The following is a 27,962-nucleotide window of genomic DNA, read 5'->3' as shown; positions in this document are numbered from 1 at the left end:
CTGGTCTACAGCAGCAAAGGTATTGTCCTTTCCTCTCAGATAAAAGCCTCCAATCTCGGGCCTCTGAAAGATTTCTGTAACCTCAGGGATAAAACACTTAATGTCTGTTTTGCAGAAACATTACAAACACTTAAATTAAATGTTTTTTGACCAGAGAATTAATTTGGAGCTGCTATATTTTCTGCCCTGATGTTCAATTGACTGACAGAACACAGTAGCAGATGGACATAATAATTTTCCTTCCAACAGCTAGATAAACACTAAATTGTCGGTGGTGTTTTTTTAATGGACAAAAAAAGCATTTTATCTTTAATAAAATGTTGTGATATTCTAAGGCCTTCACCTAAGTGTTGTCCATGCCACACATACAGTATGAACCCTATTTACAAGCTACAACATGAGAACTTTACTTATATAGCAAAGTTTAGTAGCAAGACAATTGAAAGTGCTGTTCGCAAACAGAAAAGTATATTCTACTGGTATAGTAGGAGAAAAGTATTAAAGGTGAATGACTAAAGTGATGAATGTATTGTAGAAAAGAAAAATAATAAAAGGATTAATTGCTAAATAAAATTATTATGCAGGTAATGGTAAAAGTTTTTTATATTATCATTTAATTGTTAATAAGAACACTGCTTTTAAGACTTGATAACTGTTTCTTCCTGGGTAGGAAGCACTTAACTGGAACTCTGTTTCAATTGCATTATCTGCAAGTAAATACTTAGTGGCCAATATTTACACAGAGTGTAACCCTTACATCTTCACTGTTTTAAACTTTGGATAACCAGGCCACATCCCTATTTTAAGCCTCAACATCTGGAAATTAAGCCCTGTTCTTTCCAGGCTCACCATCTCCTAACCTCATCTTAGGGGTGGCCTTTGACTCGTTCCTCGTGGGGGGTCTTTTGATTTCCTGGTGAAAAAATTGCTAATTACCTTTTTTTTTTTTGCCCCAGTTGATAATAAAATGATTATACAGGTGAAGAAAGCTAAACTAAACAAAACCCTAATGTTTAAAAGGCACAATCAAAGGCTACTTGATTTAAAAGAAAGTAGGTTTTAGTAGGTGCTAGTTAAATATTTATCTCCAATCTATTTATTTTAAAGATATCGGCATTGTGCAGCCAGATAAAAAAGGAACAGCTCTTTTTAAATTTATAATCAAAAATTTAAACCAGTAATTTTTGTGTTGATCTTTCACCTAAACACACAATGAAACTAAGCAATGTTTTTTATTTTTTGTAAAAGCTTAAAGGGTTTGGATACTTCTGTGGTGAACAGGGCTTGCCATTAAAGGGATAGTTCGGTATTTTTGACATGAATCTGTATGGCATCTCGATCACCAGCGGCATGCAATCACACTGACTTACCCCTGGCAGCGTCCTGTGAGCAGAGTTATCGTCCAGTTTTGGTCAAGCCGAAAGTAGTCCTGCAGGTTTTTAGGTACAGCGAAATAAAACGTTTCTCTTCCCAATCCTTCTGCGGCGGAGGGAGACATGGCTGTTGTTGGGCTCGCTGTCTGAATGACGGCGCGCACTGATACGAACAGAGAGAAAATAGGACCAATTGATAACGACGTGTGACTTTTTCCACTACAATGTTTTTGGGATGCGAAAATATCACTCTTTTGGACACATAATGTTTTGGGAAGAGAAAAGTTTTATTTCGCTGTTCCTAAAAACCTGCAGGACTACTTTCGGCTTGACCAAAACTGGACGATAACTCTGCTCACAGGACGCTGCCAGGGGTAAGTCAGTGTGATTGCATGCCGCTGGTGATCGGGATGCCATACAGATTCATGTCAAAAATACCGAACTATCCCTTTAACACCCGCCAAATAGCCAAACATGGGTACATTTCAACAGTGGTGTGGCCAGCACAGCCCGTCTAACTAGTCTCTTTGATAAATTCCATGAACATGTTTTAATGGCCTCTGAAATGAATAACAAATTAATTAAAATGCGGCACTTCAACACCACAAATCTCATGAGCATTCCCTTGCACAGTGTGTGCTCATTGGTCCCTTTAGTGACCAACTTCACTTTAGACAGGCGGTCCCTATGGAGAACAGTTGTGAAGCGGTGCAAAAGGTAATGTCACAGCACATTTAAGGTGTCAGAAAACCTGGAGAGCATACAAAATGAAAACCTGACAATGAAACAGAGGAAGGGGGAAAAAAACAATTTTATTTATTTACCTTAAAGATGTGATGCGCCAATTTGTACACCCTATGAAATATTCAAAGCTTAAAGCCTGACCATAGCCTATATCCTTGTCTTGTAATTTTTTTACAGAGAAACAAATTTATTTATTTTTTACTGATGGAAGTTGCACTAACCTGGATTTACATCCTGAAGGTAACAGTATAGTTTGATTTAACTGAACTCTGGCTAAGTCATCCCAAAGCCATTCCTCTACCTGTAACTGCTTGTTTGATGCAATTGTCAGCTCAACCATCCCTCTTTATCTTAAGCTCTCCTGCCAGATAACATTGGACTCTCTGGAAACATTTACTGTAATCACAATTTGCTTCAAATTTCACATTTAAAGTAAAGTAACTTTTGATCATGATTTTGCCACCACTGTGTATCTCCAGCAGTCTGTTCTCTATGATATTTGAAGCATTGTTTTCCTAAATATAGCTTTTATTTGAGGTTCAAATGTTTCATCAGACCATAAAATGTTATTCCACAAGGATTTAGCAGAGTTTAGCCATGCCTGCATGTTTTCATTGGAAGAAAATACTCCTGTCTTTGAGAGCCTACAGATCAGTATGGATCCCCACATCCCATCTCTGTCCCCTCAAAAACACCCTGAGATGGGAAAAAGGCATCTAAAGTCTGGACTTCAAGTGTGCCTTAAAATAGATTTTAAAGAGTGAAAAGGAAATTATACCAGGGAAATAATAAAAGGGATTAAACTTACTTGATATTTAAGCAGCTGTAAGACTCTATAACCACCACTGTTCCCAAAAACCTCAATGAGTTGTTATATTCATGATGATTTTGCACAGTTTCTACCTTAGTCAGTTAAATAACATGCTTCTTTAATTTTGCACATCTCTGATGTTGCTGCTATTTTCAAATATCAATTGCTGTAAAAATGTCCATAGCTGTATATTGGTTATTTATTCTCCAGATGCACAGTTTTTATATTGTTAAAAGACTTTACAGTGCAGTATTTTATTTGTTTATCTTTTATTTCTTCACTTTTATGTTTTTCTTATACATTTTTCTAAGGTCCAAATTTGTGTGACCATTTTTTTCTGTAATCTTTCTCCTGCTGTAAACACCAGAATTGACCCATTATGGGACAATAAAGGGAAAAACATTTTTTTTTTTTCATTTGGTTAGTCCATTTAAATTCATTTATAAGTTTATTATTCAGTATTTATTGCCTCACATTTTCTGAGAGGTTGAATTTTGGGGTTTATTGGCCGTTAGCCATAATGATTTAAATTGATTACATCTTGAGATGTATGACTAAAACATTTGAATTTAAGTTTAACCTACATTTTGCACTAAAGCTGAGTAACAGTTAACATCAGGCTGATTTTTTTAATAGGAACTTAAGACAATTGAGATGCACCATACATATAGGTATGCCTTTTTTTGTGGTTTTGTTATTCATACATGGATACAGCTCAGTAAATAAGCATGCAGCCATGTTAGCGTTATGATTTACTTGAATGAGTGATGAGGAGAGGGAGCATCGCATTGTCAGGTTTCGTGAATATCTCACTCATCTTTGCTTGAGGCTTTGATCTCATCCAAGCTGTCTTTACAAGCTCCTACTTGTCAGTCACATAGTTTTTCCTCTGTTTTTCTTGCTGTGCCTGTCACTCTGTATTTTGTTCTCCTCTCTTTCCATCAACTCATACCTTCACATTCAATCCCCTTTGTTGCCCTCCTACTCATGATCTTTACTTCATGACCCAATTGCATTGCTCTACAGAGCCTGCTGGGACCCGTTCCTCAATGATCCTCTGCAGACGTGATACTCTTATTTAACCTCTGCAAGAGTTCTCTACACGTGTCTGACAGGTACGCGTTGTAGGTCCTGACAGCCGACAGTCACAGCTGTCTGTCTCTGGGTGTACAGGAGTGTGGCAGAAAAGTAAAGCTCAGATCAGAGAACTGCTCCTCCAGCATGTCTTAATGTGGAAAACAAGCCTACTTTTAGCCATTCATAAGGAGGCTGCAAGAGTTTTTGAACACACGCATAATGAGATGCAAAAAGACTGACGACGGGTTATATATAATGCATGTGGCCAAACAACAGTTTACAGGCCAGCATTCATTAATACTGTATTTTAGAATTCTGCCAATACTCTCCCCACAATCAATCCCTGGGCTTGCAGCACTGCTTTCTCTGACTGCAGAACGCTGTAAAGCGCTTTGACCTGATGAGGCTGCAAAGATGTGACGCAGCTCCTTTTATAAAGTCTTTCATTGCTCTGATCATCATGTCAAAGTGCATTAGTATACCTTCCTATAGCATTGGCAAAACAGTCAGCTTAGCTTTATAATGTCATTATGTCTGGATGCACAGAAGCAGCAAAATATGTGTGTAAGAAAGGCTTGGGATTGATATTAGCTGTGGGTCAGCAGAGACACCTCTTCTTATCTCTGCAGAATTGAAACAAGGTATTACAGCATCAGTGTGCATTGTGTAGGATGAGATGAAGAGGTCAGTGTGTCCTAAAGTCAACCAGTGTGATTCGGTCATCGTGCACAGGCTTTAATCCTAATAGATACAGAAGGACACAACAGAGGTCCGCCACGCGCTAAAAGCACGGAACTCAGCCTTCAAGTCTGGTGACAAGGAGGCACTGAGGACAGCTAGAGCCACCCTGAACCGTGCCATCAGGTTAGCAAAGCGGAACCATAACCAGAAAATCCAGCATCTGTTCCACGACGCCAACAACACCAGGAGCATGTGGCAAGGCATACGGGCGATCACAGACTACAACACGCCCCCTGCCCCGGTGGATGAAGTTGATGCTGACTTCCTAAACGGACTAAATAACTTCTTTGGGAGGTTTGAGGCACTAAATCGCACTCCAGCAGTGAAGGCTGTCCCACATCAGGAAGAGGAGGTTCTCTGCCTTGACACAGCCGACGTGTGGAAGACTCTGAGGAGGGTCAACCCGCGGAAGGCCCCAGGTCCCGACAACATACCTGGGCGGGTGCTCAAGGAGTGTGCAGGTCAGCTAGCTGGTGTCCTCACGGACATTTTTAACACCTCGCTGGAGCAAGCCACAGTGCCAGCATGCTTCAAGTCTGCCTCCATCATCCCAGTGCCAAAGAAACCTCAAGTCACCTGCTACAACGACTACCGGCCCGTCGCACTGACTCCCATCATGATGAAGTGCTTTGAAAGGCTGGTAAAGGAACACATCGTCTCCAGTCTCCCCCCAACACTCGACCCGTTCCAGTTTGCCTACCGGCGAAACCGCTCCACTGAGGACGCCATCTCCTCTGCTCTTCACCTGAGCCTGGCCCACCTGGAGGAGAAGAACACCCACGTGCGGATGCTGTTCCTGGACTTCAGTTCAGCGTTTAACACCATCATCCCACAGCACCTGGTGGGAAAGCTGGAACATCTGGGCTTCAACACACCCCTTCGAAACTGGCTGCTGGACTTCCTCACCAACAGACCTCAGTCAGTCCGGGTCGGTCAGAACACCTCTGATGTCATCACCCTCAGCACGGGCTCCCCTCAGGGCTGCGTCCTGAGCCCCCTGCTGTTCACCCTGATGACATATGACTGCGTCCCCAGGTTCACCACCAATCACATCGTGAAGTTTGCGGACGACACCACGGTGGTGGGCCTCATCAGGGACGACAACGACCGGGACTACAGAGAGGAGGTGGAGCAGCTGGTGGACTGGTGCAGTGAAAACAGTCTGATCCTGAACGTGGAGAAGACGAAGGAGATCATCGTCGACTTCAGGAAAAACCGCCCCCACCATGCTCCACTGCTCATCAACAGCTCAGCTGTGGAGGTGGTCAGCAGCACAAAGTTCCTGGGGGTGCACATCACGGACAACCTCACCTGGACTGTAAACACTTCATCTCTAGTGAAGAGGGCACAGAAGCGCTTGTACTTTCTGCGGAGGATGAGGAGAGCCCGCCTGCCCCCGCCCATCCTCACAGCCTTCTACAGAAGCACCATAGAGAGCGTTCTGACCAGCTGTCTCTCTCTGTGGTGTGGAGGCTGCAGAGCTTCTGACTGGAAGAATGTGAGGAGGGTGGTGAGGACAGCGGAAGGAATCATTGGGGCTCCTCTTCCCTCCATTAAGGACATTTCATCACAGCGCTGTGTGTCCCGAGCCCGTAATATCATCAAAGACCCCTCACACCCCCACCATGGACTGTTCTCCCTGCTGCCCTCTGGAAAGAGGTTCCGCAGCATCCGCTGCAGATCCACCAGGTTGTGCAACAGCTTCTTCCCCACTGCCATCAGACTGTTGAACCTTTGATCCACAATCCGAACTCTGCACCTATTGCACATTATCGGGCATCAAATGCTGCTGAACTTTTAACTTTTAGCCCTTTAAATTGTTCATCTCATTGTATTTTTCAATAACGCATTTTTTGCACAAATGCCATTTTGCACTGAACCACTGCAACTTGCACACTGTCTCTTATCCTCTGCACTGTTCACACTTTGACCACTGCTGCACTTTTTGTATTTTTCTATAACTCGTGCCATTGTGAAATATCAATGCAACGTTCATAAGCTGTATGTAACGCAATTTCGTTCTGTATGCACCCTGTGCATACAAAATGACAAATAAAGAAGTCTAAGTCTAAGTCAGAGGGTACCAAGTTTAATGATTTTATAATTTATGCCACTAAGAATATGTTGGGTGCTGAAAAACAAAAGCAATCCCTGTTTTTGCATGTTATCTGTTCCAAAATATCCCAAACCTTCAGACTTGTGTTTTGTGTTTCTAATCCTCATGGTTCCTTTTTCGGCTGTAAAGGCTGCAGGACTTGATTGACGACTTTTTTTAAAATACATCTTATCTCAATGAATACATTTTGGAATGCATCAACAAATGCATCCAGGCAATTTCTAACATAATTCATAAAGGCATATTATCAATTTACCATATTTCCCTTTTTATTTTGCTTGTGCTTTTAACCATAATCATTTAAAGGGTTAAAGCTTGACTCTTATTTACTCACAAAGACATTAACAGCTGCCCTGTTTGATTCCAATCACCATTGGACCACATTTTGACATTGGTAATTCTTTTATTGACATTTTCTCATCATTCTGATCGATATGCTCCTAGAACACCAGAACTGGATTGACTCGCTAATTTACATGACACCATTGAATGCAACGTATGGACGTCAACAAACCGCGCCAGACGCTTCTGATCTAACAAGCCGAAACAACTCTGTTTACATTTGATAAACCTGGTGCAGCACTGGTGAGAGGGTTTCGGACAGATAACAGAGCAAAATAATAAAGAATATAGATTACGCTCTGGCTCCCGCCCATGTTGCTCTCCATTATTTACTTCCCTGATTTCGGTCACACTGTGGAAAAGATTAACCAAGAGTGATGCCATCATCAGACACGCAGTAGTGGTGGACAGTGGCCCTACAGCTTGCTAGCAGGGGTTTTCGGTGAAATGCGAAAAGACCCAAAAGGCGTTTGTTGGCTGGTCAACCCAGTTTTGAAAAACATATTGGTATACGCTGTCGCGATCTGCTGGCAGGGCAAACTCACAGATCCATCAACATGCCAGCATCCATATAGTTGGTCATTTTGTCAGTAAACAACACCGATCGTATTGGTTTCTGAGCAGTATTCTTGTCTTATCCCTGTTGGTTTTTTGAGGTTTTTCTCACTTGATCACTCACACATATCCTCATTCTTTTCAGATTACTTTCTTGTTTCGAGCATGCTTGTATTCTACCTGCCGTTACATATTCTTTTTATGGTAAACAGACGAAAAATGTAATTTTGCCAACAAATAGAGCAAAAAAATAAAAAGTGTAATACACAGAAAATCAATAAATATAAAGAGTTTGTATGCAACCAGAGCTACTGGTATAGAAATTCGTAAAGTCTTATGATGTCACGAAGCCTATTAAAGGGAGTTTTTTTTTTCTTCTTTTCTGTTGTTTTTGTAGCGCTCCATGTTTACATGGTACTGCAGCTTCTTATTATTTACAAATTTTATTTGTAAATAATAAGAAGATTCAGTTATACCAAATCACTTTAGTATAACTTTTTTTTTCTCCAGGAGATATTCAGAAAGGCCATAGTCATATAATATGTAAATGGCATTCATTTGAATTATCAAGCTATTTCACAAAACTCCTATATATGTTTAACATTTATACGTGTGTACACAGTAATAAAACAATATTTTCATGTTGTTACATATTTATTTGCAGAATAATGACTGAGTATATCACAGCAACAATTGCAGAAGGTACTTGGGAGCTCTGGTGTGTACAGTAATCCATTATTTCACCAAGCTGGCCTTGCTTTGTACCTTTCCCTTCTTTTCATGCTTCTGTTGTTAGCTCCCCAGCTCACAGTGTGTCCTCTCAATGACCTGGGACAGTGTTCCAAGCTGGGAGATGAGCACCAAGCTGTTCATTGAGATTGGTTCATGACCTAAACATGACAGAGCTGATCAGCTTATAAGCCCTGAATTGAATAAACCCGGACAGAAAAGGCAAATGGAAGGGATCCTTCTACATTACTCTAAAAAAAATCGCTTTTTATCAGGGCTCCCCTCACAGACAGCATACAAAAAACTGTGTTAGACTGGATAACTAAACACTTTGCCTCATCTCTTTTTTTGTGTAGGTCCTAAATTACATAACGAGAGTAGAGGGAATGTTGTAACAGTCAGCTGACCTAAATCATTTTTTTCTGTGTTATTAGTTTTCTCAAGTAGAAATATCCCATAATTTTGTGTTTGTACACCAGATAAGGTGTAACAAAAGTCACTGTCCTAACATCATTCAGGCACATTGAATCAATTTCATCAAAAATCTCATTCCACTATGCTTTTGTTCTCCGGTGTTTGTTCAGTTTTACAATGGAAACAACCAGAAGCACATTTATGCAAAGAGTATTGCTGTATAAGTGCTGCATTTAGCTTAGACATGCTATGAATTCTAGGTTTGATTGGAATAAGGATATTTGACTTGCCTTTTTTCATCTGAATAGTATAAACTTTTGAATCTGCTTTTTTTTTCCTTTTTACTACCTTTGGACTCTGTTCTTTTCCTCATACGATATATTGGCTCAGAGTAAGATCCTATGACCTACAACAACCCCTTAATTTGTGTCCCAACAACCATCAGTGGTGGTGAAGATTTCCAAATAGGGTTGAAAATGCTATTTATTCTCAAGTTTCACTCTTATCAGAAGGATCTAACTAATCTCAAACTGTGTTGTGACTGTTCAAGTCCATTTCAGATTTTGAACTCCATGAAAAATTTGCCAAATAGGAAGCTGCAAAACAGAGTGGAACATAAGCCTCAAAATGTTTGTAGTTGCAAAAAAATTTTGACACCATTAAAATGCTGCAAGAAATGATAAGTCCAAAGCTGTGGTGCTCTGGGCAGTGCACCATATTGACCAAACCGAAAAAAAAAAAAATTTAATGATCTTGCTGAAAGTAGAACTCATTGCTTTTAGCCACAGTTTCATTTAGGTTTTCCTCAAATTTCATAATGCCATGCACCCTAACAATCTCAATAAAATGGGAGAGAAGAATTTTAAATTTGATTTGTTTTTCCATAATGGTAATGGCAATGAAGGAAAAATTTACTTAAACAATTTTTTTTTTGGTTCCAAATCTATGCCAATGCAACCAGAACTAGACAAGTTTCATATATTAAAAAATGTTGTTTTATTTATGCATCCTCCAAAATAGCAAAGTAAATCCATGACTGTGGGGTTCGCAAACATGATCAATTTGAGTTCATCACAACAGGATAAAACACAGTACCTGTCCCTATAAAAAGAATATTTCAAATATTGATGGGCAGTATAATAATTACTAACCTTGAGCTACCAGGGCTGTTGGAAGAGAAGCACAGGTTTACAGCATTCTGCTTTTAGGCACTTCTCACATAATCATCTTGAGTTTCCTGCTGAACCCATTTGGAGTATTGGATGCAGAAAAGCCCAATCAGAATCCTTGAAACTCTTATCAGCTTTTGCAAAGTATTGTAGAAATAAAAAAGATGTTTTAACTACATGCATTTTTAAGACATTTAACAAATTTTCTTTTTGTTCCAGGTACCAGGACATGAGAAGACAGATTGGCTTTGAAATCAGGGATATGTGGTACAACTTAGGTAAATCTACTGCTTTCACTTTGCTGCTAAAGTCGCACCTCAGCGGTTTACAGTGGATATCAACACAATTAGTGATTTCTCAACAAAGATCTTTAGCTAAATATATACAGACAAGTGTTAATTAGCTGTATAATGCTATGAAAGGCATACTGTTGATGCCGGGTCTAAATTTTCCTGTAGCACAGGGAGGAGGTGTTGAATAGAGGCAACTATAACTCCTTCTTTATTATACCTAAAACCATCTGATCCTTTAAATCCAAAAGATTAGACAGGATCATCCTCTTGCAGTATTTTGATGACAGTAATGGTTATTTACAGCTCAAATTGTATTTTGGGATTTTACAAGCCTAGATAAATTTCTCAATCTTTGTAGCTAATCTGAAAGCACAATACAGGAAACATTAAAGTCTACAAATCATAAGCTGAGATGAGATTAATTCTTCTATTTTTATGTCTTTTCTTTATAAGGCCCACACAAGATAAAGTTCATCCCGGAAATGGTGGGTCCAGTCCTGGAGATGACTCTTGTTCCTGAGATCGAGCTCCGAAAGGCTACCATCCCTATCTTTTTTGACATGATGCAGTGCGAGTTTCATTTTACATGCAGCTTTCAGCGGGTATGTATTCTAAACTACAAAAAAAAAATGCAGTAAGATATTCTACATAAAAGGGTATTGTATGGTTATAATTTGCTGGAGGAAAAGGAGTAATACAAAGAGGTCCACATGATAGTCAATTTCTTTGCCCAAAGCCTGTTTGTAATTCTGCAAATCTCATTTTGTCGTGTCACAATTATGAGCAGCCACGGTAAGTGGAACTTAATATTATGCCTTTCTGCAGTGGAAATTAAGCTTTTCTGCATGAGTAAATCCACTTGGTTCCAGCTGTTGTCATAAATATGTCTCAAGCAGGTTTTCAGCCCTCTGAGAAAGGCCAAAAATATGTGCAGTGCTTGGGAGTTTATATCATCTAGGGTGTGAATATCCAATTTATTATTTATTTATTTGGAGTTTTTAAAGACATGATAAGACACTCTTTATTTTCAGTTTGGACTGATTATTCCACAAACAACCTCAGTGAGTTATATATATATATATATAATGTGAAAAGGTTACTTTTTTCATTCTTTAACACCAAAAGTTTAATTAAAACTCCTCTCTTAGGTCCTTTTATCCATTTCCTTGCATTGCTGAGGTCGTGCCAAGGTTTGCTCCAATCTGAGAGTGCCACTTGGATTGCAGCTTATTGAAGTTGAACCCTAATTTCTCATTCTGTCCTCCTTTGGCTAGGCCTCCTTTAGGCTCAGAGCCAGTATCATTTCCCTTCCACTGGCTCTTTATTTTTTTTCCCTTCTGAAAATATTGGACTCAACAAGACAGCGGCTTTTATGTCATGACTTGCTCTGCTGTGCTGTCCTACTTCTTGTGCCTGGCCAATATGCCTTAAGTCTAGACATCAAGAAAGCAGTAAAATTTGCTCTAAATAAGCAAATAAGATCTTGTTTTGATATGAATACTTGATAAAATCTTATTATGTTAGCAGCTAGAATAACAATAAAGGACAACAGGGTGTCTCACAATGTCGTCTTACTCCATCCTATAACGATAAAGAAATGCTTTAATATTAAACATCTCACACCCTGCTTAGCCCCTTAGCTGAAACACAAAGGGTGGGGGTGGGCTGTTAATGTAAATGAATTGGAGAAAAATTAACCACCATGATTTTCTGTGCCTGCTCTGCCTAATTGCAGTTTGAGAACGAGATCATCACCAAGTTGGATCACGAGGTGGAAGGAGGCAGAGGAGACGAGCAGTACAAAGTTCTCTTTCAGAAAATGTAAGTGCTGATTGTTGGGCAGCCTCTCACAAGTTGGATCGCTCTAATTGCAACATCACACTCCTCAAAATAACCACAGTTTGCTGATAATCACACGGCTTCTCTGCTCAGCTTTCCTCTCAAGACTCCTAATTTGGGCATACAAAAACTTGCTCTGCCTGTTTGGTCTAAAAAGTAGATACCTAAATAATAAAAGGCTAAAAGAATCTACAATTACCTGTTGAAAAAGCTTCCTCCATATTTGATTTTCTTTTTCTTTGTTTTTTTGGCTTACCTGCAACCCATAAAACATAAACACCAGTTTGTTGGAGCACTGCAGGAAGCACAAATACCTGGCAAGGACGGGGGAGAACTTTGTCACTCTGGTGGTGCGACTTCTAGAAAGGCTGCTGGACTACAGGACCATCATGCATGATGAGAACAAGGAAAATCGCATGAGCTGCACTGTTAACGTACTGGTAAGATTCAGGAACACTCTGGGAAAAAAACTTTGGTGGCGCTCCATTCAATTACCAGCATGATAAAACATTTTTACACATTCAAGTTTGTAAGATGTTCTGGTTTCACATATTAAGGATATTTAAAGTGGTCTCAGTTGAGTTTCAGTGTGAATCTGTTTAAACATCCTGTTGTACACCTGTCCTTTAGAAGAATACAAGCCCATTTCAAGATTTCCTTTACCTAGACGGGTGACATTTGTGCAGTTAGTTTCTTTACGTCTTTACTGCTGTTCTGTTAGGATGCTCGGCTGTTCTTCTGCTTTTAGATCATTATGACATCACGTCTAGGTAAATCATTGAGATTTTATCTTCTTTAGATCCTCTGACCACTGGAGATTCCTCAGGCATCTATTTTCTGTCCAATTTAGTCTTTTCATTTGTAGCACTTTAGGTTTGATTCTTAGAAAACACATTTATTTTCTGTCATATAGTGAGGACACTGACATGAAGGATAGTTGTTCATTTATTTGTCACCATTGAGCAGTTGAAATAAATCCTGGACTGGACTCTGGATTGATTCCTGTTTCTGCTCCACCTTCACTGGCATTACATTTATTAAACCCCTTAAAGCAATACTTTGTAAGTCTTGACCCAAGTATTAGTTTAATTTAAGATATACAAAATACTTTTTCGGGTTATTACTTGGTGTACTTTGTGTGTATTGATGTTCTGCTCAGGCTGCCCCTCTGAATTCTGCTATTTTAGTTGAAAGGGTCAAATCCATCTCTGAATGGGTCTTGTGACCCAGAGTGCCGCTTTACTGCAGTCTGAATTCCCACGAGAGCTGACTATGCCAAAACCTGTTGTCAGGCATCAAAACAGATGAGACACTTACCTTATGAGACACATTTCAGGTTCTCTGATGTAGGATTTAATCTAGAGGTGTGAATGTAGTCTTGTCTTTACCAACTCTCTACCAACTTTATGACTTTTCAATCTGCTGGTCCAAAGAGGTCTGCTGCTATCTGCTATTTTCAACAGTGCAATGCTTCCAGTGGCCTACAGGGGTACTAAACCTTGAAGGATAGTGCCCCTAGTATTGCTAGATTACATTGTCAGCTATATGTGGTGACTCCACCTTAAGCTCTCTGTTATGGAATGCCAAACTGGATTAAACCTGAATTAAAATACATAGTTTGAAGTTAGGGTGGAGTTAGGGAGGCTCAGAAAGATTCCTTAACATCTTTCTGCAAAGCTGAACTGGCTGATGGTTCGGTATTTATTTATCCTACTCTATTAAATGCAGCGATACTGGTGCATAGCCGTCACACGGCCACAGGTTGCTCAGTACAATGTGAGTGGAATGTTTTACCTAATAAGGGGATGTCTTCTCTGAATTTAGACAATGTAAAAATAAGTGCTCAGAATCAGCAAATATGTAAAAACAAAGTATAAGTTTAATATTAAGAACAACTTTGAGTGTTTTTCTTTAGCAACAGTCTCTCCTGAAACCCCACCAAATCATTCTAATAAAAACAAAGGCTGGTAAAAGGTTTTACAAGCTAAAGGAAGATGTGGATTTTAAAATCTTAGCACAATATATCGACTAATTAAGATATCCCTCCTCTAGGTCAGTATTCCAAAGTAGCATATTTCTTAATGAGCTTCACACGTTTGTTGTTTGGCCACCAGAATTTTTTTCCAATTTATATTTTATGAGTTATAATACTCCTCTTTTGAAGCTCCTGTAAACCCTGATCTAATGTCTGTATTTTGTTTATTTTTGCAGAACTTTTACAAAGAGATAGACAGAGAGGAGATGTACATCAGGTAAGATTCAATTCAGTGTTATGTTCCATTGTGCCTGTTTCAGTTTAGAGTCAAAACTCATTTTTATAACTTGACTCCTTTTACTAAAGAGTATTTCCTGTGAAAGACTTTGTCAGATCCTAGAAGTGGCATGATTTATTCTTCTGTGTTGCAACCACTAAATCCTTTCTGTGTCTTGTCAGATACCTGTATAAGCTGTGCGACCTACACAAAGAGTGTGACAACTACACAGAGGCTGCCTACACTCTGCTGCTACATGCAAAGCTGCTCAAGGTAAAAAAAACAACAACACCACCACTAAAACCTGCATCATGGAAACAAAATACTTACACAGCTCTGCTGTTGCCAAGCAAGTTGCTTTTAATCTCAGGCAGTGAACTGATATAATTCATTTAATAAATTATGCACAGATTTATAGCCGTTTACGTTGTTATAATTGCACAATAGGATGAGAAAGCTTTTAGGAGGTAGAGTTCAGCTTCTCACTGTTTAAGTCATGGCTTAAACCTCTTGTAACCCAGACAGAGTGGGGGGAAAAAAGCACTTTGTTGCAAATTTCTACCTGCTCTCCCAAGAGGATGATTACAAATGCAGCAGTTGAACAAATATTATTTGAAATTGAGAAACTTTCCCTCGATCAGCAGGTGAGAAACTGAGAAATTTGATTGTTTTCTGTTTGTCCAATACATCATCATTAAAAACCGCCTGTAAGCACATTAACAAACACAATTTTCTTGGAGGCTCGTTTTTATTTTGTTTGTTGAGAATGAGATAAAAGCTAGAGAAAATTGCATTTATGCTTAAATCATTTTCAGACTCATATTGATGCATCCCTTAAGAGTTATTGTGCATTTTTTGTTACAAACATCACCTTTTTGCTAAAGTTGTTCTCTTCCAGCTGGAAACAAAGCCACTACATCATCAAAGCAAGCTTTATTTTTATTAAACTGTGGAGTCTGCTCCCAGTTAGGGATTAGGAGCTAGTAGGTTTATTTTATAATGGTGCTTGAGCCTTTTCAGAGATTCTGTCATAGGAATGCAGGTTATCATTTTTTTCATTGCTGTCACACCTACACCGGAGTTAATTTGTTACTTAAAATCAACAGATTTTTGAGTGACTGTTTTTTTTGTTATGGCCAAAGAGAAGATTCTACAGCTGTAGAAACTCTAAATGTCTCTGGATGATTATCTCAGTGTTTAAAGGTTGGAATGTTACAGAAAAAAGCTTGAAAGTTTACTTAAATGTAGGTTATTTTATTTAAATTTTTTCCTAATAAATGAGCAAAAAGTAGTTGTGAAGTGGTAGTAAAACAATACATCATCTTTGGCTGAACATGGAGAGTATTTTCCAGACAAGCACCTATTGGGCTTTTTTAAACTCTGGAGGATTTCCACAGCTCAGGTGGGAGGATCTGTCAACAGGACAGCTATTAGTCATACACTCTACAATTCTGGTTAAGTGTTATGAAAGAAAGATAAAATAAAGTTGGTGTTAAAATTAAGCAATGTGAAATCCTGTTTTGGGGTTTGCCATAAAGCACAGAGAAAACACAGGAAACATTTGGAATATGGTGATATCGTTCAGCCCTTTTTGTCGGGTCTAATTGGTTTCCTTGTTTACATTTTAAAAGAAACCTGCAACATATTCACTTGTTTTCTTGGACTGAAAAGAGGTACTTTGAGGGGGGGGAAAAGCAATAAGCAACAGCATCAATCAACCATCCATAAAGATACATCTTTAAACAAAAAGAAAGCAGTATATATATACAAAGATAAAATTGACAAATCTTTATAAATCTACTGTCTGATCCTCTAAAATTATAAATGTCATTTCTCTAATAGATTGTGTATTTTGAACATAACTTGCAGAATATAATTGTCCATCAAGTCTAGAAATTTCATTAATTTCAAGCTGAAGAAAAGCTTGGTCTGTTGGAACTATTTGTTTATGGCAAAATAAAGATAAAGTTTTATACGCAGGCATTCGTCCAAACTTCCACAAATAGTATAAATAAGGAACGATCATTGAATTGTATAATATCCACATTGCTTCTTCATTCAGGGAGCCTTTCACTTTATATTAAAACAATTTTTTTCTTCATAAAACCAAGACATCTTTTGTTATAATTATATTGCTTTGTTTTGTTTTTACATATGCTAACTTATTTACACTAATCCAAGTTTTTTTTTGCTACTTAAATCCTTTTTACTACATCTGACACATGTGTCTTTTTTATTTTATTTTTTTTACCAGAAATGGTAATATGGTGTCATCTGCAAAGAAAATATTTTGTTGATAATAGGTATGTGAACTAGATTTTGATGGTATAAAATTAAAAGTTCTGGTCCAATGACTGAGCCCTGGGGTACTCCACAGTTTCTCTAATGTAAGTTAGATCTAACATTATTACTTTCTGTTCCCTAAATAATAGGATAGAAAATTTAAGTCCACAATTATATTTACAAAATAATACCCCTTTTTAATTCCTGCAGGCATTGCTTAAAGCATATTTATTTAGGCTATCAAAATGGAAGGACTTTTATGAAATCCGCATTAATTACTACATAAATTTTATGTTGATTAATAAATGTATTTGGTACGGTAACAAATCATTTCTCGAAATTAAAACAGGGTTTTAATTCACTGGGATATTACCTAATTGACTAAAAATGATATAAAAACCCTCCTTGCAACTTCTCTGCTAATATGACATTGAACCCTTCTGTGGAGTAAAACAGATTCATCAAACACCACATCGGTTCTAATAAATTACTTTGCTGTTTTTAACTGCATCGACTCAGGGTCAGCTTCCATAAATGCATAGATATGAAGGTGTTTTTGTTTTACAGTGTACTGTAAATGCTGCAGGAATGTTGTGAAGAAAATCAATAGACTGATCCCAAGTGTCCTTCTTTCTATGCCATAGCAACAACATACAGAGGCTGATTTTTTCCTTGAACGATATCATCACACTATTCATACTTTTCTCAGAATAAAATCCTGCCTAAAACTGGTAGGTGTTAAACCCATCCTGAGACATATATGGGATTTTAAAAGGCTTCACAGCTCTAAGCAGCTCCACTCTTTCAGAAAACACAATAATCTTTCTGCTGCTTTAAAAAAAAGGCAAAAAAAACCCCATACAAAATAAATTCTTAACCTAATCTTATTTACACTTTATAATGCCATTTAAGTACTGTATCAAAGTCTCTAGAAACCAACATCTGTTACCCGTATAACAAAGTAGGTTTAACAATCTCATAAATCCTCAAATCCTTAACTCTGAACTGATCTAACCTAAAATTGGAAACTGAGTTTTCAATTTCAGATTTCAATTTATAGAGTTGAACATGTGTTTAACAAGTATGAAAAGCCATCAGTAGAGCAAAGATTTGACGAGTCACCATGGCGGTGCCTATTTCAAACCACTGGAATAAGAGAATTGAATAAAGAAATGAAAAAAGAAATGGGAAAATGTGTTTAATGGAGAGGGAGATGGCGTAGGAGAAGATCGCTGCTGAGATAATGCATACGTTTATATTACCGGTAAGTGTCTATGGCAGGCTGTTTTTACATTTAATAAAAGTGCTCTCTGCTCTGTTGTTCCATTTATAGATCACTAAAAATAAGATCCATCCTAGTCAAAACCACATTTCTTGTCAGAACTGTGATAATAAATTTTCTAAATTTACATTTTTACAGCAGAAAACTGCACTTCAGAGTGTCAAAATCAAATTGAATTAAGTTTTATATACCTAGAAATATTTACACAGTATCAGCTAGACTGAATATTTATTAATAACTGAAATACATTTCTCACTGTCAAAATAATATTAAAGATTATTACCAGTAAGGAATATGTAAATATGAAACCTTTTTGTAGACATCCTGCATTTTTGTTTTAGATGAAGAATGTAATTTCGTTTGAAATGTTTATCGTGACGATGAAAAAACGTATCAGATATTTTACTGGTTGAATGATAGTGGATAGATGTATTATAATTTGGTGCAATCTCAAGGGGGAGAATTGTGTCCGACCTCAGCTGAAGTATAAAAACGTTCTAACAGGTAGGACCTCTGCATCATCTCATGGGGTTCTTCCATATTTTAATGCTGTCTTCGGTTACACAGTAAATACGAAGTTGCTCTTTTGACATTGCAGTTGTTTTCTATAATGCTCCTATGACAGACATCTATTACTGTTATCAAGTTCTGTTAAATACTTATTAAACAAGTCTGTGTAACGCTACAAATGTGATGAATAAGAAGTATGTGATGGATTGTGAGGTGAAACTGTAGTGCTCATAAAGATCATTTAATAATATGGAACATGGTCCGAAAACCCTCTCCCTGTAAATGTTTAATTCAGTGCAACTTAACGCCGCTCATTCTTTATTGGATAATTGGATCCTCATCAAGAGGAAATGCTATATTTGTGTTTTTAACACCTAATCAGTCTAACAGCCTGAGTGGATAGTTTTTCTTTTTATTGTTCGCACAAAACTATGACACAACTCTGCTGGTTATATCAGGAAATAAAACGTTGTTGGCTCTAAGGAGAGTGGAGAGAGGATACTCCAGGTTTACTGAACAAAACCTGCTCCCGAACAGGTTAGCTCTGGGGAGAATATTACTACGGCAACAGACACAGAAGTTGAGTAAACTCTCTTTGTGGAAAGGAAAACACAGTTTCCCTGATTTCAGGTTTAGAAAACTTAGTTTGCAGTAAACCCGCTTTGTGAAACGGATCCCCTTTTTATAAATCCAACAAAAGAAAACATTTAGAACTCTCTTTGCAAATAAAAGTTTCACATAATAGCTGCAGGAACATATTGTACAGATTCTCCTTCTGAGCAGTTCAATAGATGTTGAGGCATGCATCACTCCCCCATCTTAACTCTGCATTTTTCTCTGTCCAGGACTGTGTTCTAAGGAATTAAGCATCAATATCTCTTATTTGCATTGGCTATAAGTCAGCGATTGATTTACATTCCCCTGTTCAGCTTTTACCCTGCATTGCTTTGCACAGCATTGACCCTGTGGCAAATTTCTTCTTTGCAGTGGTCAGACGAGCCCTGTGCAGCCCACCTGACCCAGAGAGAAGGTTACCATGCCACAACTCAAGGACAGCTTAAGGACCAGCTCTACCAGGATATTATTAAATACTTCGATAAGGGCAAGGTAAGATGCATTCTACAAAACATGGAAATGTTTCTCTGGACCCTGGATTGACAATAAGCCCTTTCTTGGATGAAAAAAACACATCAGACTACCCAAGTAGATATTTTTTGGCCCTTTTATAGCATAACCTTTTCTAAAAGCCCTTCCCTCGCTTCGTGTCCTTTTTCTCTTTTACCTTAATGCCACACCAGGGCTGTGCCTGAATGCCATAGCTGCCACTTGAGAGTTGGAAAATGTCTGGTTTTGTAAAAAAAAGGGGGAAAAAAAAGTTATTATTTTCCTTGTAAGCTAAATGTACGATGGACCTGAGGAAATGTAGACAGATATCCTCAGCATTGAGGGCCTATCTAATAGTTAAATCGTTGTTATCATATTTTAAAAAAAGAGAGAATCCATTGAAATGATTGGAGATTTGGTTTGATTATTTTTTATAATTTAAGTATTATAAACCACCTCAGCCATTGCCTGAGCAGACAAATTATGCAACTAACCTCAGCATGAGCACTGATGTTCAGAAATGTTTTAAGAATATCGTGCTTGATATTTATGTAACCTCCGATTTCCTTTGCATCCTATACAATAAATGGATCTTGGCTCATACGACAATACCAATATGGATATTGGTTGATGATTCCTCAGTACCTGTGATGTTTCCATTGATATTAAGGCAATTATTTAGGTGCATTCCAAGCTATGTAACTAATGCCTGTTGGAAAATATATAGTCTGACATCAGATATTGGATCAGTTTACTTTTCTTTCTCCTCTGTAACTGCACGAAAAAAAAAAAAACTTGAAATATGAAAGATGACTATGAGTTGATAAATGTAATATGGTCCTGATAAGCAAGTGTTAGCAGCCAATTTGAGGTGTTCAGCTGGCAGGAGGTTACCACTCTATCCTGACTTTAATCTTTAAGATTAATTCATTTTTTGACTGTGTCCTTTCTAGATGTGGGAGGAGGCGATCACACTGAGCAAGGAACTAGCTGAACAGTATGAGAATGAAATGTTTGACTTTGAGCAGCTTAGTGAATCCTTGGTAAGTAGGATTACCGTGTTGCCTAACTGCATTTCCTTTGTACACTTTCACTACTTCACTGCACTAATAGAAAGATTGAAAGTAGTACCTTTATAAAGGCTTTTGTTTTATAAGGTATTTTAAAGCAATTATTTTTGAGGGGGATCTGCAGCCTCTGCATCTGGAACAAGTGGAGGGAAGAAGGATTGCTTCAATAAAAAAAAAAAATCCAAAATAAAGAGATTTTGACACGTAGGTTTATGCACTTAGTGGTAATCACCAAAATGCATTAGAAATTTTTCCTCAGTTTATTCACCACCCAGACCTATCAAGGCTTCTGGCTCTAAGTCCACTCTGTGTACAACAACAATTAAACATGGAAGAGCCGCTTTGATTTATTATGCAGCACTAATCTGGAACAAACTCTCAGAAAACTCTTATGAATGGTTATCAGATGTGTTGATTCCTAAAGTTCCTTTAATCAATGTTAAAAACTACTTTGTTTAGAGTGAACTTTTACCCTGCTATATAATAAATATTTCACTTTTCAGTTCAGTTCTTTTTCATATCTATCATTTTATCATCAATTTCTTTAAATTCTTGTCATAAAACATATTGATGTTATTCTCTTTAATTGTCTTTGCTCATTTATGCTTTTGTAATGTACTTTTCCTATTATGTTTGGTTTCCATGTACAGCACATCTGTCTTAGGATTTAGCAGTACCATAATAATGATGCATTAACACAATAAGATTTATAAATTTGTTTTGCTGGAGTTACTTTATCCATGTATTTATTTGTAAATATGGCTAACAACCCATCTATTTTTTGTGATTGTAAATCCTTCCAACAGAGGAAGCAGGCCCAGTTCTATGAGAACATAGTGAAGGTCATCCGGCCCAAACCGGACTACTTTGCTGTTGGCTACTATGGAATGGGCTTCCCGTCTTTTCTACGTGTGAGTATTTGTAGCGATAAAGTCTCCTTCCCTTCTTTAGCCATTTGCAAGTTTTCCTTCTCTTTTCATTCATCCAGCCCTCTGGGTTTTAGTAGATCTTCATCCATCAGTCTGGTTTTAAATGAGGTCTGAGCAGCTTTTTTTTATGGAAGGGATTTCAGGTGAAATTCAGAATAGATCTCTCTCTTTTCTTTAGGAGAGTAAAATTGGACCAAATATTCATTGTATGACACCATGAGTTTACATTGAAGCTCTCTGTATTATGTACCAGAAAAAGTTATTGTTTGTATTTAACCACTTCAGTTGTTTTCTAAAGACTTAAAGAAATTACTCATTCCGTACATTATAGATCCAGTCCTACAGACTGGATCTATAATGTACTAGGAAGCCAGTGAGCCTCCATTTTTTCTTTTTAACCTTTTTTAACTCACTAGTTTTCAGTTCTCATTTATAGCATTGAATTTTGATGTCTAACTATGCTGTATTCCTCGGAAGCATTTATCTCATTACGCCAATGATGATCGGCAGGCAATCGCGACGACTGCATCAGCTGTCCTATAAGTAGCTTGAGCAACGATGCAGCATCTATTGAAAACCTCTTCTCTCTTAAGCCGGGCTTACACTGTGCAATTTTTTCACCCTGGGGCAATTTTCCAGTCGTGCGAGAATTTTCCAATCGGGCCGACTTTCAGCCTAATCGTGCGTCGTGTAGTGTACAGGGGGTACACTGTGGCATGGCATGGGGTGCGAGCAAAATCGAGTTCTTTCTGTAAAATTGACAGACCGTAGCAACCGCAATTTCTCAGCCATGTCTTTGTCCAATTATGTTGTCGCCTTTTCTTTTTAGGGCTTTCAGCACAAAATTGCACAAATTGCCAAGGCAGAGCATGTCACTCTAGTGAGCTTGATATTCCGATTCACTTTGTTTGGCTTCCGGATAGATGAGTGAAAGCGGCTCCATCTCATTACAGAGCTGAGTCCCACGTGGTTTGTAGACCTGCAGTGTGAGCAGGCAGATCACATTAAGGAGCGTTGTAAACTCACAATGTAATACAAAAGCACAGGGTTTCGTCATACAGTGTGAGCTGTAGCTGTGTGCAACGATTGAAAAAATCGCACAGTGTATGCCCGGCTTTAGATGCTTATCTCAGAGCAGACTAGCTAAACTGTCCTTAGAGGGGTGCTGTTGGGCGCTAGCTGCTAGAGCCCCACTCTTCACCATAGTCTGGAGCTATTACCACCTATATTAGCAGTTCTTGCAACAGGTTTTGTCTTGTCCATCTTACTAACGTGCTTCCACTGAGGAGTATAGTGTGTGCTTTAGGGTCCTACACACTATCAGCTTAAGCCTTCTTAAAGCCTGACAGGATCCAGGTGATAGGCGTTTTATATATGGAGGCAGCAAACTGTTAAATTGCAAGATTTGTACATTAATTTGATCTTAGCATTTTATTTTTGATTAAATATTGCCACCAGCGCAATCAGTAGGAAGGGAATATAGAGAACTTTAGTTTCCCCAACGTTTTATGTTGTCACAATTTTGCTGCAATGTGAAGGTACCATATGCCTTTTCAATATGAAAGGTACAAAGGCTAGTAATCTGAGTGGCTCATGCACCCTAAATCATTCACATGTTTGAAACCAACCTGAACAACAGATGGTCTTTAAAAGGCTGGCAGTAAACAGAGCTGTGCCAGTTTCTTGTTTCATGTAACTGATAATGAATATCAGAGGGTTGGCCAAATGCATAAATCCCACCTCCTTCATTCATTTACATAGAATAGCTGCCCTCTTAACCTGAGCTGATGTATTTCAATACTAAATATCCTGACTGGAGGTTTGCCAATCAGATCACAGCTTCTCACAAATTGCCGTTTGATATTCATCATCTGTGGTGCCGCTGTATGCATGTCAGACCTCATTATTATTTCATGAAAGATGTAGTCCTCCTCTCCCCAAAGCTCTTTGTTTAAAATAAAATTAATTGCATCTTTTAGTTAGTTTTTTTTTTCATTGCTGTGTGAGAGAGGATTTAATCTTAAGCCAGAGCTTTTTGTTTGTCAGAAGGAGAAGCAGCTGCACTGCTGACAAAGGCACATTTGTTTGCCTTTAATGTATTCTTGGAAGAGCTGCTGTTTTTTTTTTAGTCTGTCGTTTGGCGCATCACCCAAGGTGCTGTTCTTGTTTAGGATTTCATTCGCTTTTCACTCAAGCAGCACACTAAATGGCTCTCAGAGTGATGATCCTGATCATGCCCTTTTCATTCTATTATGAACGACAGACCTCTCAGATGGGACTTTAGCTTTGCTGCTGATCTCCATGTGGCCCCGCTAACCCTTTTTATCTGTCGGGGCACAAACTCCATTACAGGCAGGGCAAACCATGTTGGCCTAATCTAACTGGCTCTTTAAACAGCCTTTCGGGTTGGACGGGACTTCTTTATTCTTTTCTTATTGGACTGACCTTACCCAAATAACAAGGGCACATGAATACCAGACTTTCTTTCTCCCACTGGGACTATGTCTAAACTGTTCATCCTGTCATTATCCTGCCATTCCTGCGTTATCAGACAACAAGTGTTTTCTGTGACCTAAGGAAAATGGTCATACTTTCTCGAACGAATTTTCACTGCAATATAACATCATAGTTCTTTTCAGTTCTGTTTTCACAAACATTGAGCCTCTAGATATTAAAAATGTTCTCTCTCCAACAATTTAAAAATCAGGTTTTAATTCTTAGCACAGATTCTCAGTTGGACTTATGTCTGGATTATTGCAAAACAGGGCAGTACTGGCCTAGTGGTTAGAGAGCAGGACATATGCGCGGTTGAGAGGCTGCCAGATTGTCGGTTCAAACCTAAGACTGTCATTCTGGCTCACTGTTGAAGACCCTTAACCCCACAACGCTCTTGGGCTCTGCAAGCCCAATGGCCTCCCTGATGGATGAAATGCAGACGATACAATTTGTTTGAATTGAGAAGTGCTTTGACAAATGATTATCATTGAAACAGGAAATGCGTTGATTTACAGTAAGCCACTTGTAACCTTAGCTGTATTTAGAGGTGTCTTACCGAAATCTGAATCCCTACTCTTTTTCTCTTTTTCTTTAGAAGGCCTTTTTCCTCTAGCATTTCCCAGAGTTTAGCTCAGTTCAAAGGTTCAGCTGACTGGACCCCCTGTCCCTGTCGAAGAGAAATATTTTGTTATCATAGCATTTATTGTCGAAAAGTTCAGTTTTGGTCTCATCTGACTAGAGCTCTTTCCTTCATCTTCCACATGTTTCCAATCTTTCCCACATGACTTGTGGAAGAAGTGGGCACTCCATCTCTTTTTAAACTGTTAATAGAATAGAAATATCTTTTTTGTCACACTTTGGGGGAGTTCACACTTCTCAGCAGCAAGTGCAAAGGGAAATACACATGGAATCATGCAGATTTACACTAAATTTAGGAAACCTTAAAAAAAATGAAAATAGGAATATGAGTCTGTAAATACAAATTCAAAACATAGATACTCTAAATTTATTAAACATGTCATGCTCAAAAAATTAAAAGTATGCAACTGGAATGGCTCAAATATATATGTACATTTGGCATAAACCCACTAGATACGCACAATGTGGTTGAAGGGTCACAATCACTGACAGATAGAGCAAGGGTTCGAACGGATGACCCTCTGATTTTACGGCGATCTACTGCATCCTACCGCAATTCAGTTTAATTTAGTTTATTTACGTGGCACCAATTCACAACACATGTCATCTCAAGGCATTTTACAGAGACAATACAATCAGATGGTTAAAAGTTTCTGTCAAGGAAAACCAATTAATTGCATCCATTTACTGTGGATAATCACGGTAATAAAGTCCCTATTATATGACTAGTTGACTAATTTTAAATTCAACAGATTCTTCCACCTGGGCGTTAAATCTCTACAGCCTGTCCAGAGTTGGTATGGTCTTATTTCCTGCTGTAACACTATCCTATCATATCCTGTCCAAATTTAAGGGGTGGTCATGTTTTGGTATCTTTGATGTTGTGTTATTCTTGGTCCGTTTTCAGATGATAGATATAACAGAGCTCAGTGAAACATTTAAATCTTAGAACTTTGTTTTATAACCTAACCCTGCTTAGGTTATAAGCAGGGTTAGGTTACAAATGTATCAATACCTGAGGCCTTCACAGAAATAATGTTTCATCCACTTTACATTAGTCTCTAACTAAGGTTGAAAATACATTACATTTATGCTTTTGAAGTTTTTACATCTAAAAGGCCCAAGTATATGAATTCTTTCTTGAGTTTTAATAATTGCTTGTTTTAACTACCGGTATCCTTTTTATGGGGTAAAAAAAAAAAAAAAATCTACTTTACTTGTATTTTCAAACTGCTTTAGATGTTGCACCTTTTCGTGCAATATTTAGAAATTGTCTAAAGAGATCTCCCTCCCAGCGCGCCATGCAGGATTACTTTTAGACAATTTAGACAACCCCCTTCAGTATGGCACTCTGTGTTGTAGCATCACTCTCCCCTCAGGGGAAAGTTGGCTCCATGGAGTAAAAAAAAAAAAAAATCAATTTTCCTTTAAAGCCATTTTGTAACCAACTCCCCCCAAGACATTGATTTGAGTTCATAATATAGCTGATTTTAATCTATGGAAAATGATTTATTTAGGCATGTGGCTATTTACCACTGACAAAATGTTATAGATCTATTCATTTGCACTGAGACATTACCTATGATTACCACTGATCTTTGGTGTCTTATGAAGAGATAGTTCATTCTGTGATATCATGAGCTGTTCAGCTAAACAGATTTAGTAAACAACTTTTTTAACATTCTAAGTGTTACATACCTGTAAGGAACAACTGATAGTTGGCTTTAGGAAGGAAGATCCCTACATTCTAGTTCTATCTATCTCATTCTTGATCGCTGCATCTATCTTTCTGCCCATTAATTAAAAAACAAAATAGAAAATTTAAAGTAAACTTGTAAACCTTAACATTTTATTGTATATAAGGCATTTACATTTACAATGTTAAGTGCAACACAAATGTTCTAATGATCCATCTAAAGTTTACAGAGAATAAAGACAATAGGTCAGGGTGCTGTCTAAAAAAGCATGAAGTTTGGACATGAAAGCAGGGTAGGACACCTACAGTAAAGGTATCCTCTGTGTTTTAATGATGCCTTCTTTTCTTACATTCTACTGGCATATTCATTCTTTCCTTTTCTAACTTATATTAATGGAGGTTTTTTGTTTTTTGTCAGATCTTTCCCACACGGTTGTTTAAAAGTGAAAGAAATAAGCTCATTTAAAGACCACGGGGGTGTTCTACCTGTACATCTTCAATCAATCAATCAATCAATCAATCAATCAATCAATCTTTATTGTCAACTACAATTCAAATTGCAATCGACATTTCAGTTTCAATACAAACCGTTCATCATAGTACATCAATCAAACATCAAACATGCAATCTTGGGTCCATAAAAAAATTCCCTTAGTGGAAAATAAAGTATATTCTATTCTATTTTATTCTATTCTAATACTCAAGCTGAGTCAGCAGATGGAGGACTGTTCTCCATGTTATATTTATTTTCCAAATAGGCTAAGCTAACCTATTTGTCAGTCTCTGAGTAAATCAAGACAACATCAGTCTCTTAGACTGAAGAAGCAACATTTCTCTAGTTTTTGTAAATATATATTAACAAATTGCTTTGTCTTTCTGCAAACTTGTTCAAAAGGCTCTGATCACAGTGGCATGTGCTCTATAAGCCATAAAACTTCAATGGATGTTTCTTAAATGCTTCTTTGTCATTTAGAAGTATAACATTTTCTTTTAACCAAGTGATGGTTAAAGGCTAAATCTGTTTGTGGCATTTTCAGACGTACCCAGTAAATGTTAAGATTGACATCAAAATCCTGGATCTAATCATAAGGGGAGTCCTTTAAAGAAAAGGTTCAGAACATCTTATAATAAATGAGTAAAAATGTGTGTTTAGGTTTTATAAACTACAGCAGTATTCAGTTCGATGGATGGGATGGATGACCGTTAAACCCAATTATCTTTTGTTGTCTTGTCAGTCAAAGTGCACTGTAAATGCTCCTGAGCAAATATCACAGCCACATGGAATCTAATTATTCAGGGACTTGTGATGAAACATAGGAGCTTTTTGAATGAACTTATGTGCAGGTTTAAGCTAATAAGGACAGAATTAAATGTTAAATATGTCAGAAAGATATCTCAAGGTAGAATTAATTAGTTCATTCACACAAATACTTCTTTAAATTTAGGTTACCCTGAAATCTAACTGAAATAGAGAAAAATAACAATAAAAAATCTGCTT

General features: G+C 37.8%; 1 protein-coding gene across 2 annotated transcripts in view; it reads left to right on the top strand.

Annotated features, from left to right (window-relative positions):
• dock1 (dedicator of cytokinesis 1) overlaps positions 1–27,962 on the top strand; it is a 305,990-nt gene that overhangs the window by 236,603 nt on the left and 41,425 nt on the right. For both annotated transcript variants that reach the window (XM_038282563.1, XM_038282562.1), the window contains exons 32-40: positions 10,291–10,349; positions 10,818–10,966; positions 12,100–12,185; positions 12,487–12,643; positions 14,415–14,455; positions 14,638–14,728; positions 19,518–19,637; positions 20,588–20,677; positions 21,511–21,615. In XM_038282563.1, coding sequence (XP_038138491.1) covers positions 10,291–10,349; positions 10,818–10,966; positions 12,100–12,185; positions 12,487–12,643; positions 14,415–14,455; positions 14,638–14,728; positions 19,518–19,637; positions 20,588–20,677; positions 21,511–21,615 — 898 coding nt within the window. The remainder of the gene's footprint in view (positions 1–10,290; positions 10,350–10,817; positions 10,967–12,099; positions 12,186–12,486; positions 12,644–14,414; positions 14,456–14,637; positions 14,729–19,517; positions 19,638–20,587; positions 20,678–21,510; positions 21,616–27,962) is intronic.

The sequence above is a fragment of the Cyprinodon tularosa genome, unplaced genomic scaffold, assembly GCF_016077235.1.
Source record: "Cyprinodon tularosa strain WSP-4 unplaced genomic scaffold, ASM1607723v1 ctg185, whole genome shotgun sequence".
NCBI classification, from domain to species: Eukaryota; Metazoa; Chordata; class Actinopteri; order Cyprinodontiformes; family Cyprinodontidae; genus Cyprinodon; species Cyprinodon tularosa.
The sequence above is the reverse complement of the archived record's forward strand: the minus strand, read 5'-3'. Positions and strand labels throughout refer to the sequence as shown.